The 16,147-nt window shown below is 39.4% G+C and overlaps 1 protein-coding gene across 1 annotated transcript in view; it reads left to right on the plus strand.

The window, feature by feature from the left end:
- pex19 (peroxisomal biogenesis factor 19) overlaps positions 1-16,147 on the plus strand; it is a 62,546-nt gene that overhangs the window by 18,639 nt on the left and 27,760 nt on the right. Inside the window, exons 4-5 of the mRNA XM_028821818.2 lie at positions 2,229-2,314; positions 12,551-12,724. Of these exons, the coding sequence (XP_028677651.1) occupies positions 2,229-2,314; positions 12,551-12,724 (260 nt within the window). The remainder of the gene's footprint in view (positions 1-2,228; positions 2,315-12,550; positions 12,725-16,147) is intronic.

Here is a 16,147-nt window from a genome sequence, read left to right on the forward strand (position 1 = left end):
TTATCATTTGCTACAGCTTCAGTTTCAGAATGTTCTCTGTCCATTTTCACCGTTCAATACCTCCACTAACACATGTACTCTGTTGCATGTGTATTTAGCGGTGCAGCAGTGAAAAATGTGTCCCCCCCCTTAAACAGTTTCCCACTGAGCCACGTTCCGAACATTGTTTAGGCTATTTAAACCGGTGTTGCGGTATAAGAAAAATTCATATCATAACAAAAATAAAAAACGTTTTTTAATATGAACCGGTATACCGCCCAGCACTAACTTAGACAATATACATTCATCAACATCCATCCATCCATCCATTATCCAACCCGCTGAATCCGAACACAGGGTCACGGGGGTCTGCTGGAGCCAATCCCAGCCAACACAGGGCACAAGGCAGGAACCAATCCCGGGCAGGGTGCCAACCCACCGCAGACATTCATCAACATGCCATACAAATATACGACTTGTGTACTTTTACTTATGGGTTATACTAATGAATGGTAGTTTCTTCTTCAAAGCCAAATGAATGACACAAATTTATGTTTCGCAGATTTTTATTTCACCATCATTCATGCTGTTTTGCTTGGCCTACTAAGAAATTGTTTCGGTGATTATGAATCTCTGTTAATACAGTACACTTCATCTTAATAGAATCAGAATATCTTTATTGTCATTGTAACAAATACAACGAAATTAGGTGCAGTCCCTGTGGTGTCAAAATATAAATAAAATATAATTAAAAAAAAAGGATAAGAAGAAATAAGGTAGAACACAAACATTCAATATAAGACCTTAATGTGATTTGTCCTTCAAAGCATTGAAACAGAATATTTTATTTTGGTATTTACAAATGGAGTAATTCTGGTCAATCCTGGTATGATCAAACCAAATAGCAGTTACTTATCTGACACTGCACCTAACTAAATTTTTTTGCTTTGAGTATGATGAACCTACAGAATGGCTTTCTTTGGGTAGAGCCTGTGGCGAATCATTTCACACTTACTGTCAAACACAACATCTCCCTTGGCTCCAAGTATAAGTCTCACTGTCTCCTGTTTAGTTCATGGTTTGCTTTGTTTTTATTTAGGACAGTCATGGGGTTACATTTTGCTTTATTGTTTGTCCGACACCATCCCTTACACAATTTTGTTTACAGTAATCCCTCGCTATATCGCGCTTCGCCTTTCGCGGCTTCACTCCATCGCGGATTTTATATGTAAGCATATTTAAATATATATCGCGGATTTTTTGCTGGTTCGCGGATTTCTGCGGACAATGGGTCTTTTAATTTCTGGTACATGCTTCCTCAGTTGGTTTGCCCAGTTGATTTCATACAAGGGACGCTATTGGCAGATGGCTGAGAAGCTACCCGGCTTACTTTTCTGTCTCTCTTGCACTGACTTTCTCTGATCCTGACGTAGGGGGATTGAGCAGGGGGGCTGTTCGCACACCTAGACGATACGGACGCTCGTCTAAAAATGCTGAAAGATTATCTTCACGTTGCTATCTTTTGTGCAGCTGCTTCCTGAAGGACATGCTGCACAGTGCTTCGCATACTTAAAAGCTCTAAGGGCATGTATTGATTTTTGATTGAAAAACAAACTCTGTCTCTCTCTCTCTCTCTTCCTGCTCCTGACGGAGGGGGTGTGAGCTGCCGCCTTCAACTGCTTTGTGCCGCGGTGCTTCGCATACTTAAAAGCAAACAGCCCTATTGATTTGTTTGCTTTTTTTCTCTATCTCTCTGACATCTGCTCCTGACTTGAAGAAGAAGATATGTTTGCATTCTTTTAATTGTGAGATGGAACTGTCATCTCTGTCTTGTCATGGAGCACAGTTTAAACTTTTGAAAAAGAGACAAATGTTTGTTTGCAGTGTTTGAATAACGTTCCTGTCTCTCTACAACCTCCTGTGTTTCTGCGCAAATCTGTGACCCAAGCATGACAATATAAAAATAACCATATAAACATATGGTTTCTACTTCGCGGATTTTCTTATTTCACGGGTGGCTCTGGAACACAACCCCCGCGATGGAGGAGGGATTACTGTATTCTTAATTGTTGCACAAAACTCAATGCAAGAATGAGCTTAATGATTACTAATGTAAACAGAATTTCTCTAGCATTCCAAGGTCAAGCCACTGAGGAGGGTTTTTTTTTAAATTTAAATTATAACTGCTAGCAAACACTACCATTCTTATTAATATGATGTCCTTATTTCTTTTATGTCCACTTCCCCAGGAAGTGATGCATCATCTCAGCAGGAGTTTACTTCTTGTTTAAAGGATACTTTGAGTGGATTGGCAAAAAATGCAGATGAGCTACAGGTAAAATTCTTTAAGTTTTTGCTGTTGATCAGACAGAGTTTATATAATTGCTACTTTGTTATAGTTCCCTGAAATAAGTATCTGTTCTATTTAGCAGCCCAGAGCCCTTCATCTATTTATCATACCAATTGTCCTGGCAAGGTTTAAAAAGACTTATTTATTTATTACAAAGATCAGGAGATGGGCCTTAACCATAGTGAAGTTAATACCATGAAATTGGAGAATCAGGCTCAAAAACCGAAAGACAAAACAAATCATTTGTCCTTAATTGGTCACAAAGAATTTAATGGTGATGAAACACTCAAACACCAATGCACTTAAATTTTACTATTCACAGTGTCAGATTCATCAGGCACTAGCCACTGTCTATTTAAAACGTCACACTGGTGACTTCATCACACAGGGTGATTACCAGAGCCATGCAACGGAGGGGTGCCTTTTGGTAATGATTCCTCAAACTGGTGGTGCCCATGAGAAAAACAAATTGTGTACAGGAATTTCTATAGTGTAATCAGGATTTTCTTTCAGTTTTTTTTTTTTTTTTAATGATTATGCCTCAGCTTTACCATTCTTATTACCTAGCCTATATTTAATCACAAAATTAAATGGGCTAAGGAATTATAACCATCAAGCCTTTTAGGCATTTTAATATTGAGCTGACTTGAGATACATTACATTTTTCTGCTCAGTATAGTATAAGTGACAAATGGAGATTGTGTTCCTTTCAGCCAGTGTATCCATTCTTCTAATGTCAATTTAAAAAACAATCATTTTCTATTTCCCATGTCATAATTCTTCTGGGCAACAAAATGTGTCCTGGAGTAAAACCCACATGGATACAGGTTGTGAAACTCCTCTTACTTTTGGGAAAGGATTGTTCCAGGTCCAATATTTGGAGTTATCTACTTTCATAATAAACTGTTTATTTGAACTTGGGTGCCAAAAGATTGTTACTATGCTAGATTATTGTATTAGTTTGTCTAAGGATCCTGGTGCCTTAGGAGAACAATCAATCTTTTTATGCCTGTTTATAGTTATAAAAAGGTAGTTTGGGAAATAATAGAACTATAATTATTAAATCCGTGACAATCATTAGGAAAACCAAAACATATCTTCATTTGTTTAAATTATTTGATACCTTGGACTTGTCCATACTTAAACCATTATGAGAAATTGTGTATCCTGATAGTAATCCCAAACTAAGATGTGTGAGAACTTCTCAAACTTGCTGTACATGATTGTCCAAATAGATCAGAAACATCAGCACTAAAACACCAAGAAGGTCACAGATAACGTAATTTAGAAAGTTCTGAAAAACAGTAGTTGCATTTGTTAAACCATATTGCCTGGTCTTGAATTTGTAATTGACCAGTGTTTGTACAATTCCCATCTTCCTTTGACCCCCTCTCTTTTTATCAACATATACTCAATAAGAAAATCAAGCTTAATGAAAAATGCTGGGGCACAGACTTAATTTAGCAATGCTGAAATTAATGGTAGAGGATAGCTATACTTAACTGTAATTTTATTTAATTATTGGTAATCAATACAAGGACATAGAATCCCACTCTTCTTAATGAAGAAGCTTGTGTGATGGGCACCTCACAGCACTACAGCTTTAAACACAGCTTAACAGTGGTCAGAAAAAGCAAGTCTTGGTTTCTATTGTGAAGAGTAGACTTTGTCCAGTCTGCAGTAGTCCACAGCCGGTATTTCAAGGCCATGTTTTGTCCTCTAATGAATGGCTTTCTTACTGCCACTCATCCTGTCAAACCTGCAGCACAAAGTGGGTAATTTTTAATTCCCCTTTACTATTCCTGATGCACTTCATCTCCTCCTTTATATAGATAGATAGATACTTTATTAATCCCAAGGGGAAATTCACATACTCCAGCAGCAGCATACTGATACAAAAAACAATATTAAATTAAAGATTGATAATAATGCAGGTAAAAAACAGACAATAACTTTGTATAATGTTAACGTTTACCCCCCCAGGTGGAATTGAAGAGTCGCATAGTTTGGGGGAGGAATGATCTTTTCAGTCTGTCAGTGGAGCAGGACAGTGACAGAAGTCTGTCGCTGAAGCTGCTCTTCTGTCTGGAGATGACACTGTTTAGTGGATACAGTGATTCTCCATAATTGATAGGAGCCTGCTTAGCGCCCGTCGCTCTGCCACAGATGTCAAACTGTCCAGCTCCATGCCAACAATAGAGCCTGCTTTCCTCACCAGTTTGTCCAGGCGTGAGGCGCCTTTTTCGTCTTAATGCTGCCTCCCCAGCACACCACTGCGTAGAAGAGGGCGCTCGCCATAACCGTCTGATAGAACATCTGCAGCATCTTATTGCAGATGTTGAAGGACGCCAGCCCTCTAAGGAAGTATAACCGGCTCTGTCCTTTCTTACACAGAGCGTCAGTATTGGCAGTCCAGTCTAATTACCTTTGGGACTGGGGTGATGCAAGATGATTTCCAAAGCCTCGGGACTCTCCCCTGTTCCAGGCTCAGGTTGAAGATGCGCTGTAGAGGACCCCCCAGCTCCGATGCACAGACCTTCAGCAGTCGTGGCGATACTCCATCTGGACCCGCTGCTTTGCTGGCACAAAGTCTCCTCAGCTCTCTGCTTACCTGGGCTGCTGTAATTGTGGGTGGGGATGTCTCTCCTATGCTGGTATCAGCAGTAGGATGTGTGGAGGGTGCAGTACTCTGAGGTGAGAGTGAGAGTAGGTTAGGGTGGTCAAACCTGTTAAAGAAGTTGTTCATTTGGTTTGCTCTCTTCACGTCTCTCTCGATGGTGGCACCCCGCTTCGTGCTGCAGCCAGTGATGATCTTCATCCCATCCCACACTTCCTTCATGCTGTTATTCTGCAACATCTGCTCCAGCTTCCTTCTGCACGCGCTTGAGCTCATACTGATCACCGCCTTAAAAAGCCCTTTTCTTCTGGTTCAAAAGGCCCTTGATGTCACTTGTAATCCATGGCTTGTTGTTAGCATAGCAGCGTACAGTTCTTACTGGAACTACAATGTCCATACAGAGGTTGATGTAGTCAGTAGTGCAGTCAACAACCTCCTCAATGTTCTCACTATGTGATCCCTGCAGGATATCCCAGTCTGTATTTCTAAAGAATTCTCTCAGAGCCTTCTCTGCCTCCGGGGACCACTTCCTGAATGAGCATGTGGTTGTAGGTAGGGCCCTCACTCTTGGTTTGTAGTGAGGCTGAAGCAGAACCAGGTTATGATCTGCTTTCCCAAGTGCAGGCAGCGGGGTGGCGCTGTATGCTTCTTTAACATTTGCATACAGTAAATCAATAGTCTTATTACCCTGGGTGTTACAGTCCACATACTGGGAGAAGGCAGGTGTAATGTTTTGTCCAGCGTCACATGGTTAAAGTCTCAAGCGAATAGCACAAGCGCCTCAGGGTGCTGCGTTTGTAACTTAGCAGCAGCAGAATGGATGATGTCACTCGCTGTCTCCACGTCCGCCCAAGGAGGGATGTAAACGATAACAACAATGACGTGTCCAAACTCTCTGGGCAAGTAATAGGGACGCAAACTTACGGCCAACAGTCCAATGTCCCTGCAGCAAGTGGAGACTTTGACATTAACATGTCCAGAGTTACACCACCGTGTATTAACATAGAGAGCGAGTCCTCCATCTTTGTGCTTCCCGCAGGTGCTTGCATCTCTGTCCGCTCTAACTGTGCTAAACCCGGGTAGCTCCACGTTAGCATCTGGGATGGTGGTAGTTAGCCACGTTTCGCAAAAGCACAACAAACTGCATTCTCTGTAGGTTCAGACATTTTTCACCAGCGCAGCCAGTTCGTCGATCTTTTTTGAGATTGAGTTCACATTTCCCAGGATCACAGAAGGCACCGAAGGCTTAAAACACCACTTTCTCGCAAGCCGCTTCATTTTTAGCTTAGTGCCGGCTCTGCTGCCATGATACCGCCTTCTTACCTTGTAGGGTAAATAGGGAACCACACCGGCACTGGCATTTGTTCTCAGCGCTCGAAGTTGAGTACTTGAATAGACGAGTCTTGGCGTGTAAAAAATCCATGCCCGCGTTGTAAAAGTAAGTGTGTCCAGGGAACGAATCCACATAAAATAAAGTGATGGGAGTGATCAATAAAAAAGAGAAAAATAAAAGTAGAAAAATAAAGTCGTACACGGAGCTGCTGAGTCATAGACTACTGTTCTTTTACTACTAAAATACTGAAAGAATCTCTTGGAGTCGTCTTTCGCCTTGTCGGCTGCCTTTCCTTAATATCCTTCTTAATGGTGGACCTCATGTTCTTGTACACCCTACAATTCACACTGGAATTATTAATCTTATTTGCCTCATCCAGCTGTTTTTTTTCCTTTGCAGCTTCTTTTTAAACTCTCTATTAACCCAGTGCTGAGATTTTTTATTAAATTTTCTAATTCCAAATTTAGGTATGCACCTGTCCTGCATTATATGTAAAACTTTTTAAACCTGCTCCACTGCTCTTCGACTGTGTTCACACTTAAAATCTTATCCCAGTCTGTTCTCTTAGACTTTGCTACATCTGCTCAAAATTTGCCCAACTGAGTGGTTCAATCACCTCTACACTCTCAGTTCTATCCTGATTATTACAAAACTAGTCATTTAGCCCGTTACAATAACGGGCGCTAGAACAGTAGTGCATAAACATTAGTAGGAACAGTCTATATTAAATGGCAAGGGACTTTGACCTCATTCTTTTTGTTGGTCGTATTTTTCTTTCTTTCAGCCTTTCTTTTGTTGATGTTTACTTGCTGAGCTGACCGTTCTTCGTGGGCTGCCGCTGTGTATTGTGTGTCTTTAATTTTCTGTGACAGTAATACTGTCTTGTACGGCTCTATTCAATAAAGCACGCACAAAAGGGTGACCTCAATTGAGCACGGCGAATAAAGGTGTTTGTAGATAATTTAGTTCAGATGGCTCTGGAATATGTGAAGAGCAACAAAGGTGCAGATCTTTATTTACGTGCGCCTTTATTCGCTGCGACCAATTGAGGTCGCACTTTTGAGGCTCGCCTTTTTGTGCGCGCCCTTATTGAAGGATGCCTGTGTGCGCCCTTATTGAAGGATACCGTCTTGTACGTCCGCTGGCTTGTACATCCGTAATATACCTTTAATTTTCTCTGGCGGTAATACAGGCGTGCGCGTCGGCAATATGCCTTTAATCTCCCCTGACAGTAATACTGGCTTGTATGTGGCTGTAATATGCGTCACTGTATTGTGTACCTTTAATTTCCTCTCGCAGTAATACTGGTTTGTATTTCCGTAAAACGCCTCTAACTTTCTCTAACAGTAATATCGCACATCGCACCGTGCCCCGCGCATGCGCACTTCATCAGAAGACACCCACACACGGACACCTGGACGCACATCGGGATTTTATATATATAGATACTAAATCTAGACTGGCTTCACCCTGTGTTGGTGTTTTAACATACTGTGTTTAAAAAACTGTCACTGATTACATCTAACAACTCCTGCTCTTTGCTTTGCTATTTGCAAGATTATCCTAGTTAATATCCTGGTATTTAAAGTTCCCATGACTATAATATCCCCCTGAAAACTTGCCTTTTTAATATTACTAAAAAGCTGTGCATTGAATTTGTCTGCATTGGGTGGTCTACAACATACTTCTTAAATAAGACCTCTTTCTCTAATGCTTTCCAGGCGAAGCCACACGTCCTCACTAAGTTGGGACTCATCGTCTAACTGAAGAGGACTTGCATTTAAGTTCTGTTTGACACACAGAGCAACCCCACCTCATTTTCTTTTCTGGCTATCCTTCCTAAAAATGTGTCCCCATCTTTGTTAATTAGCCAGGTTTATGTTATTGCTCTAATATTATAATTATGCTCCGCTACAGACAACTCCAACTTACTTTTTTGATACTTCTGGCATTAAGACAAGCTATTTGTATTGTGTTAATTATTTTGCTTTTGCATATATAAATAAACAAACACATAGACACACACATACACACACACACACTCACACACACACACACAATATGGTCTGAACACACACCAGAATGACTAAAAAGAAAGAGAGAGAGAGGTTGGGAGCACTCACTGATACAGCACATTATCACACCCCCCACACGACAAACCATTTCAGGATCCCAAATTAGGACCAGAGTCATGCAATGGGTGACACCTCAGCACCACGCTAGTTCAAATGAAGTGGAACAGAGTGAGTTTTTTTTTTTTGTTTTTTTACTACAGTGACTGGAGTGTTAATCCTGCCACCAACCCCCACATTTTCCCTGTAAATTGGAGGGCCAGCTTACAGGGCTGGATGCAGGTTGCCATATGCACAACGGGGTGGATTCACTTCTGGCATTTACGGAATTCAAACTGGCAACCTTCCTACTGCTGGCGCAGATCCCTAGCCTCAGGGCCACCACTCCACCTCAAAAAAAAAAAAAAGAAAAAATTTAAAAAAGAAAGAAAACATCTTGCTTGGCAATCGTAGTCAAAATGAGACATAATTCACATGTGTTGCTGTTGGTATAAAGGAACTCCAGTAGTGTTTCTTGACACACCTCTACTGAATGATTCATTGGCTGAAAGTACTCTGTGTTACTGTTTCAGAGAGAGGATTTAGAGCATTGTTCAGAATGATACTCGGTTTTGTTTTAATTCTCTCGTCCTCCTATTACCTTCGGTGGGTTAGAGTGCGTACCTTAACTGAGCTTGCCGTTTTAATTAGCTTATTGATTTGGTGGGACTCTTTTGAAGTGATGCTACCAGCCCAGCACATCACAGCGCTGAAAATAGCACTGCCCAGCACAGAGTTGTAGGAGATGTGATGGATGTCACTACTCACATTAAGGGAATACAGTCAACTAAGCAAATTGAGCCTCCTCTGCCCTTTCTTATATAGCACCTCTGAGTTACAAGACCAGGCCAACCTGTCATTGATGTGGAGACTCAAGTACTTGTAAGTCTGTATCACCTCAACATCCACTCCATGATGAGTGGCTAGACATAGAAGCTTTTTGTTGTGGTGAAAATCAAAATAACCAGTTATTTGATTTTGCTGCAGTAATGATGCAGACAATACTCTTTGCACCAAGAAATGAACTTCTCCATCTGACTCCTCGCCTCTGTCTCCTCACCTTTATCAATACAACCCATAAGTGCAGAATCATCTGAGAATTTCAGCAACTGACATGACCTGCTGTTATTTTTATAGTCTGAGGTGTACAGAGTGTGGAGAAAAGGAGACGATGGGACTGTTCCTTGTGGTGCTATAGTGTGGCTCACATAAGCATCAGAAACACAGTCTTACAAACTGTGTTGTGCCTCCCAGATAGTCCATTATCCAGGACACCATAGGCTTATCCACCTGCAGATCTCTGAGCTTACTCCTTAAGAGGGATGGTTGGATGGAATTGAAGGCACTGGAAAAATCAAAATTGCAATGGGTCCAGGTGGTCTACCACAAGAGGACTCCTACAGTCCAGGACCAGTCTCTCAAAAGTCTTCATGATGTGAGACATAAGTGGCACTGGTCTGTAGTCATTAAGTGAAGAGGTATGTGCCTTCTTTGGAACAGGAACAATGCAGGATATTTTTCACTGCATCGACACTTTCTAGAGCCTTTCTGACAGGCTGAACAGGTGACAGAGCATATCACAAAGTTGATCAGCACAAGCTTTAAGAACTCCTGGACTAACTCCCATCTGGTCCAGCAGCTTTACCTATGTGTAGCTTCCTCAATTGTCTTCTTACTTGAAGCTGTTACACTCAGCTTTAGTAATGCAAATTTTTAGTAGAGAGATAAACTGAAATAAGTTTTTAAGTGCACATTTAGTCAAGGCACAACAGAGCCTGTTTTAAAGTGTTCTGTGTATAAAGCAGGAAAACATTGTACAGACATATAGAAGCAGTAAGTAATTAGAGGACTCCAATGTGGATAAATAGAGTTTTATTTTTTAGCTTTTTAATGTGTACAAGGCAAATGACTTCAGCACTATCCATACCAAGAGCAGGGGTTAAAAACAATATTAGGAATGCTAAATGCATGTGTAGAGAAATACTGCAGAAAAGGTGAAAAATTACCTAAAGAGATTATTTCATTATTTTAGTAGTAAAACAACAGTCAAGGAGAAGGTGAAAAGAATTATGAAAGGTAAGGGTAAATGAAAATATACAAACAGTGAAAAAGTAAATACTTACACATGTGAAGAATAAGACAACATCTGAGTAGAAACAGTAACAATCAAGGAGGTTCTTAATAATTTTGTAATTGTGGAAAGAGTAGTGCTGCTTATAATAAATATTATGAAATTTGACAACTCACTGGGATGAGATATTTATCTTTGAGTGCTCAGGGAGGTTAATTACATCTTACAGTATATAAACTCTTGGCATATATTTCTCGAAAATTGCTGTACACCGGGAAAATTTGTGACCATTGGTAGCTAGCATGTATTATCCTTTAATATAAAATGGATGATTGGGCAGTTCCAAGTCATTATAGGCCAGTAAGAGTAACATGCATCATGGGTAAATTAACAGAAGCAGCTTTTAAATAACAAATCAAGCATCATTCATTAAGCACAATTGTATTAATGAGCAGTCAATATATGCTTAGAAGTCAGATATCATGTTAAACTAATATGCTGGAATAGTATGAGAGACTAACAAATGCAAATGATCATAGAGAGATACATATGATGTTGTTTTAAGATTTTAATAAAGTAACCCATGAGAGACTAAAAATTAAAACGAATTCGGAATTCAGGGTGCAATGTGTGTAGATGGATGCGATATTGGCTTAAAACAATGGGAACAAAAAGGTTAAGGTGAGAGCAGCTTTTTGAGAATTAGATGATGATGAAAGTGTTGTCCCTCAAGGAAGAGTTCTGGGGCGCTGCTGTATTTTATTTTTGTAAACAATCTGCATAAATATATACATAAAAAGATGTTTACATTTGCAGATTATATAGAATTGTACAAATCTGACAGAATTCCAGTTTGGGCATATTTGTGACATTAAATTTAGTGTAGGTAAATGCAACATACACTATTACATAGGAAATAAAAATATTGGATTTGAATACACACTGGGATTTTTGAAACTACAAAGTACACCATATGAGATAGACCTAGGAGTAATAGTGGACTTATCACTATTTACATTCAGGATGTCATATGATACAGTACAATACAAATATTGTAGAAAACAAAATAAGGGAAGTTGTGCTTAAGCTATATAATGCACTTATATAATGCATTAGTAAGGCCTCGCTTAGAATATGTGTGCATATTGTCTTCATATTGCAAAAAAGACATATAAGCACTGGAGGAAACCGAGAGAAGATGACTCGGCTGATTCCACGCCTGCAAGATATGAACTATGAAGAAAAATTAAAGAAGATATGAGGGAAATAAAATGGGGTTGTGCATTAATACACTGTATGTTGGACAAATCCTGTGCTGAGTTCTATATTATATTATTAATAACCAGTAACAGCGCACTGCACGATAACGTGCGGTGAATAAATACACTTGACTTGAGCATTCATAGTATTCATCCTCTTTCTCTGTACGTTTAGCGTTTGTTTGCTCAGAGGTTGATGTGCTTGCTGCTTCCTGAGCATCTCTTCTTTACTCCACCCTAGTGGCCCGCTGCTTCTCTTCTTTCGTCTGCATCTTTTTGTGTTAAAACTGATTAAGTTAGTTTTTGTGTTGCAGTTACTTAGTACGTTTTCTTTAATTTTTCACTTAATCTGGCACTTAAGTCTTCAATCTGCCTCAAGAATGATTAGCGAAGGTGGTAGGGAATGAGAACAGCGCCCGTACACATGCGCCGCCCTGCTGCGCAGTGCCAAGAGTTGATTCAACAATAAAATAAAATAAAAGTAAAAAGAGCAATAAAATCATCACCCCGAAAGTGGACAGTAGACGTCACATAGTATATGTGTACCAAATTTCAAGTCAATAGGGGGAAACGGTTTGCGAGCTACAGGTGATTTAAAATCCTGGACAGACAAACGAACAGCCACGGTAGCGTATTATAGAAGAAGATGAATAAATTATATGAAACAGAAATGGTGGTGCTTTTTACAATTTTTAGAGTGAAATATTTGATGAAAACTTTTTATTCTTAACTGATAAACCTGTATAATGAGATTTCTTAGTTTTCCAATGATGACACATTTCATTATTTTTAAATGTGTATTGTTCTTTATTTTATTTTACATTTTACAGAGCTCTGGAATAGTTGGAGAGGACCTTGTCCGGGCATTAGAAGGACTAAGATTATCTGAGGGCAGTGAAGACGGAGGGGAGGATGCCAACATTTTACCAATTATGCAAACCATTATGCAGAACCTACTTTCTAAAGAAGTGCTGTATCCATCGCTGAAAGAAATAAAAGAGAAGGTAATCATAAACTGAACTTTTGTGGAATATTCACTTTTAATTAGGTACAGTATGTTATTTTCAGTGTATGTTTCATTTATTGTCATTCCTTTGTAATTTGGAGAAATCGTTTTGAAAAAATATGAAAGAAGTGTTTCCTTTTCTCTCTCTCTCTCTCTCACTCTCCCAGTTTAACCACTGTTTTCTAAGTTCACCCAGGATGGCCAGTTGCTCCTGTCAAAGGAGGTAGGGGAGCAGAATATTTTGCCCTTTCTGTTCTCTTTTTGTTGCCTATTACAGCACTTAAGATGGAGTAATTTTATATATAGTACTGGGGGCTTTGCCCGCTGCTCGCATCACTCGCCAACCCCTGGGTCTGTGCCACGCACTAGCCTCTTCACGTTTCTGTCGCTCGCGTTTGGGGATATGGATGTACAAATTCAATAGATTTTTATTTTCATGAGATTTTTTTACATTGAATTTTGATTCTGTGTTTGGACTTTCATCGTGACAATGCAACTTACTACTGCCCGTGATTGAATTTCGTTTCTTTCTCTCTATTAAATAAAATTACTTTTTCAAATTTTTGGCTGTGAGATTTGTTAATTGTCTTTGCAAAAGCTATTCTAACAGGAAGCTGTTAACGTTTTAATGTGAATGGCATATCAAGATCTCCTTTGCTGTGTAGTGTTATCCACAGAAGATGTACAATACAATATAATTTATTTTTGTATAACCCAAAATCACACAAGAAGTGCCGCAGTGGGCTTTAACAGGCCTTGCCTCTTGACAGTCCCCCAGCCTTGACTATCTAAGAAGACAAGAAAAAACTCCCAAAAAACCCTTGTAGGGAAAAAATGGAAGAAACCTTGGGAAAGGCAGTTCAAAAAGAGACCCCTTTCCAGGTAGGTTGGGCGTGCAGTGGGTGTCAAAAAGAAGGGGGTCAATACAATACAATCCACAGAACAGAACAAATCCTCAATACAGTATAAAAATAAAAATTTTACAAGTACAGAGCAGAATTTAACAGTAGATCATATCACATAATATGATTTGGATTTGTTTAGATTCCAGGAGACCTCAGCCATCAAGCTGCCTCCCCCATTTGGCCATTCCACACCTGAAACCGCGCTGAGTCTGCCAATCCGATGAAAGGACCCCTCTTTCCCACGATTCCTGCGATCCTCCATCAGGGATGACTTTACCTTAGGCAGGCAAAAAAACTTGGCAGGTGGGCCGTTGCACCAAGTGCCACATTTGAGTACCAAGAAGAGATACAGAATAGGTGAGGGTTAGTAACAAATTCTAACTATCATGTTACTTATGTTTTAGTGCTAATGACGAACAATAGAGATGCAGTCTGTACAGTTAATCAGCGGCTCTAGTCAGGATATGCTAAACTGAAGTATTGAGTCTTCAGCCGGGATTTAAAAGCTGAGACCGAAGGGGCATCTCTTATAGTAGCAGGCAGACCATTCCACAGTTTAGGGGCCCTGTAACTAAAAGCTCAACCTCCCACTGTTATTTTATTAATTCTTGGAATTATAAGCAGACCGGCATCTTGAGATCTTAATGTGCGCTATGGTTTGTAAGTCATGATAAGTTCAGACAAGTAAGCTGGACCTTGTCCATTTAATGCTTTATATGTTAAAAGGAGGATTTTGAAATCTGCCCAAAACTTAACCAGGTGCCAGTGTAAAGATTTAAATACTGGAGTTATGTGTTCATATTTTCTTGTTCTTGTAATAATTTTTGCAGCAGCATTTTGGATTAACTGGAGGCTGTATAAAGAACAATTTGAACATCCAGTGAACACCGCATTGCAGTACTCAATCCTACTAGAAATAAATGCATGAATTAATTTCTCAGAATCCCGTTTATTTAGAAAGTGCCTTAATTTCCCAACATTTTTAAGATGGAAGAAACATGGTTTGGACAACTTTGTAATGTGTGCTTTAAATGACATGCTAGAGTCAAAGATAACTCCTAGATTGTGGGCTGATTAAGTAAAATTAATTGTGATTCCAGCTGAGTTAAATGATGACAAAATATTGTTGTGATCAGCATCATTCCCTCCAACAATTAACATCTTTGTTTTATCGGTGTTTAAAGATAGTTAGTTCTCATCCATCCACTCCTTTAATTCACTAACACAACTAATTAAAGACAACATTGGAGAAACTTCATGTGATCTAAATGAAAGGTATTACTGAGTGTCATCTGCATACGAGTGAAAATTAACATTATGTTTCCTAATGATAGATCCCAGTGGAAGCATGTAAAGTGAAAACAGTAAAGGTCCCAATACTGAGCCCTGTGGGACACCATATTGAACTGCTGTGTGTATTGATGGAGTACTGTCAGCACATTTCTGTACGTATTGGAATTGATTTGATAAATAAGAACTAAACCAAGCGAGCACAGTGCCTGTAAGCCCAACATCATTTTCTAGCCTGTGCAGTAAAATAGAATGGTCAAGTGGTGTCAAATGCTGCACCTAAGTCTAACGACATAATTACAGTGGATTTTCCTTCATCAGAGGATATCAGAATGCCATTTACAATCCGCGTTAGTGCTGTTAGGTCTGTACTATGACCAGTGTGGAAACCAGTCTGGAATTCCTCAAATAAATTATAATGCGTAAGGTGTGACTGAAGCTGATTGACGACTACTTTTTCTAGTATTTTAGAGAGAGAGGGTACATTTTTAATAGGTCTGTAATTATTAAGTATGTGTGGGTCTAGGTCTGACTTTTTAAGTAATGGTTTAATGACTGACACTTTTAGTGCATCAGGTACTGTGCCATGCAATAACAAATTATTAATAATGTTTAGAATAGGCGCTGAAAGAACATCCATTGCACTTTTTACTAGTTTTGTTGGCACTGGATCTAGGGAACAAGTAGTGGGTTTCATTTTAGAAATTAAAGTTAAGACTTCCTACTCAGTTACAGGGATTAAAATTACTAAAGTGCTGAATGCAATGTGAGACAGGTCTGCTAAGCTAGTATGTGGTTTGCACTGTGATGCTGAGATCTGGGATCTTATATTTTTAATTTTCTCATTGAAGTTCATAAAGTCTGTACTGCTGATATCTGTTGGTATTTTGCACTGTAGATCTGAATTCCCATTTGTTAATTTAGCCACTGTTCTAAACAGTACCCAAGGATTTTTATTATTTTTATCTATTATTGTAGAACTAGCAAAATACCCGCGCTGCGCAGCGGAGAAGTAGTGTGTTAAAGAGGTTATGAAAAAGAAAAGGAAACATTTTAAAAATAACGTAACATGATTGTCAATGTAATTGTGTTGTCATTGTTCTGAGTGTTGCTGTCTTGAAAAACCCCCAACCCGGAGTACACAACCTATCCAAAAGACGGCTCTCCACCACAGAACACAATATTCTCTCCAGAGGATTAAAATTCAATTATAAGGACGCATCTAA

This window comes from Erpetoichthys calabaricus, chromosome 16 (assembly GCF_900747795.2).
Source record: "Erpetoichthys calabaricus chromosome 16, fErpCal1.3, whole genome shotgun sequence".
Taxonomy (NCBI): domain Eukaryota; kingdom Metazoa; phylum Chordata; class Cladistia; order Polypteriformes; family Polypteridae; genus Erpetoichthys; species Erpetoichthys calabaricus.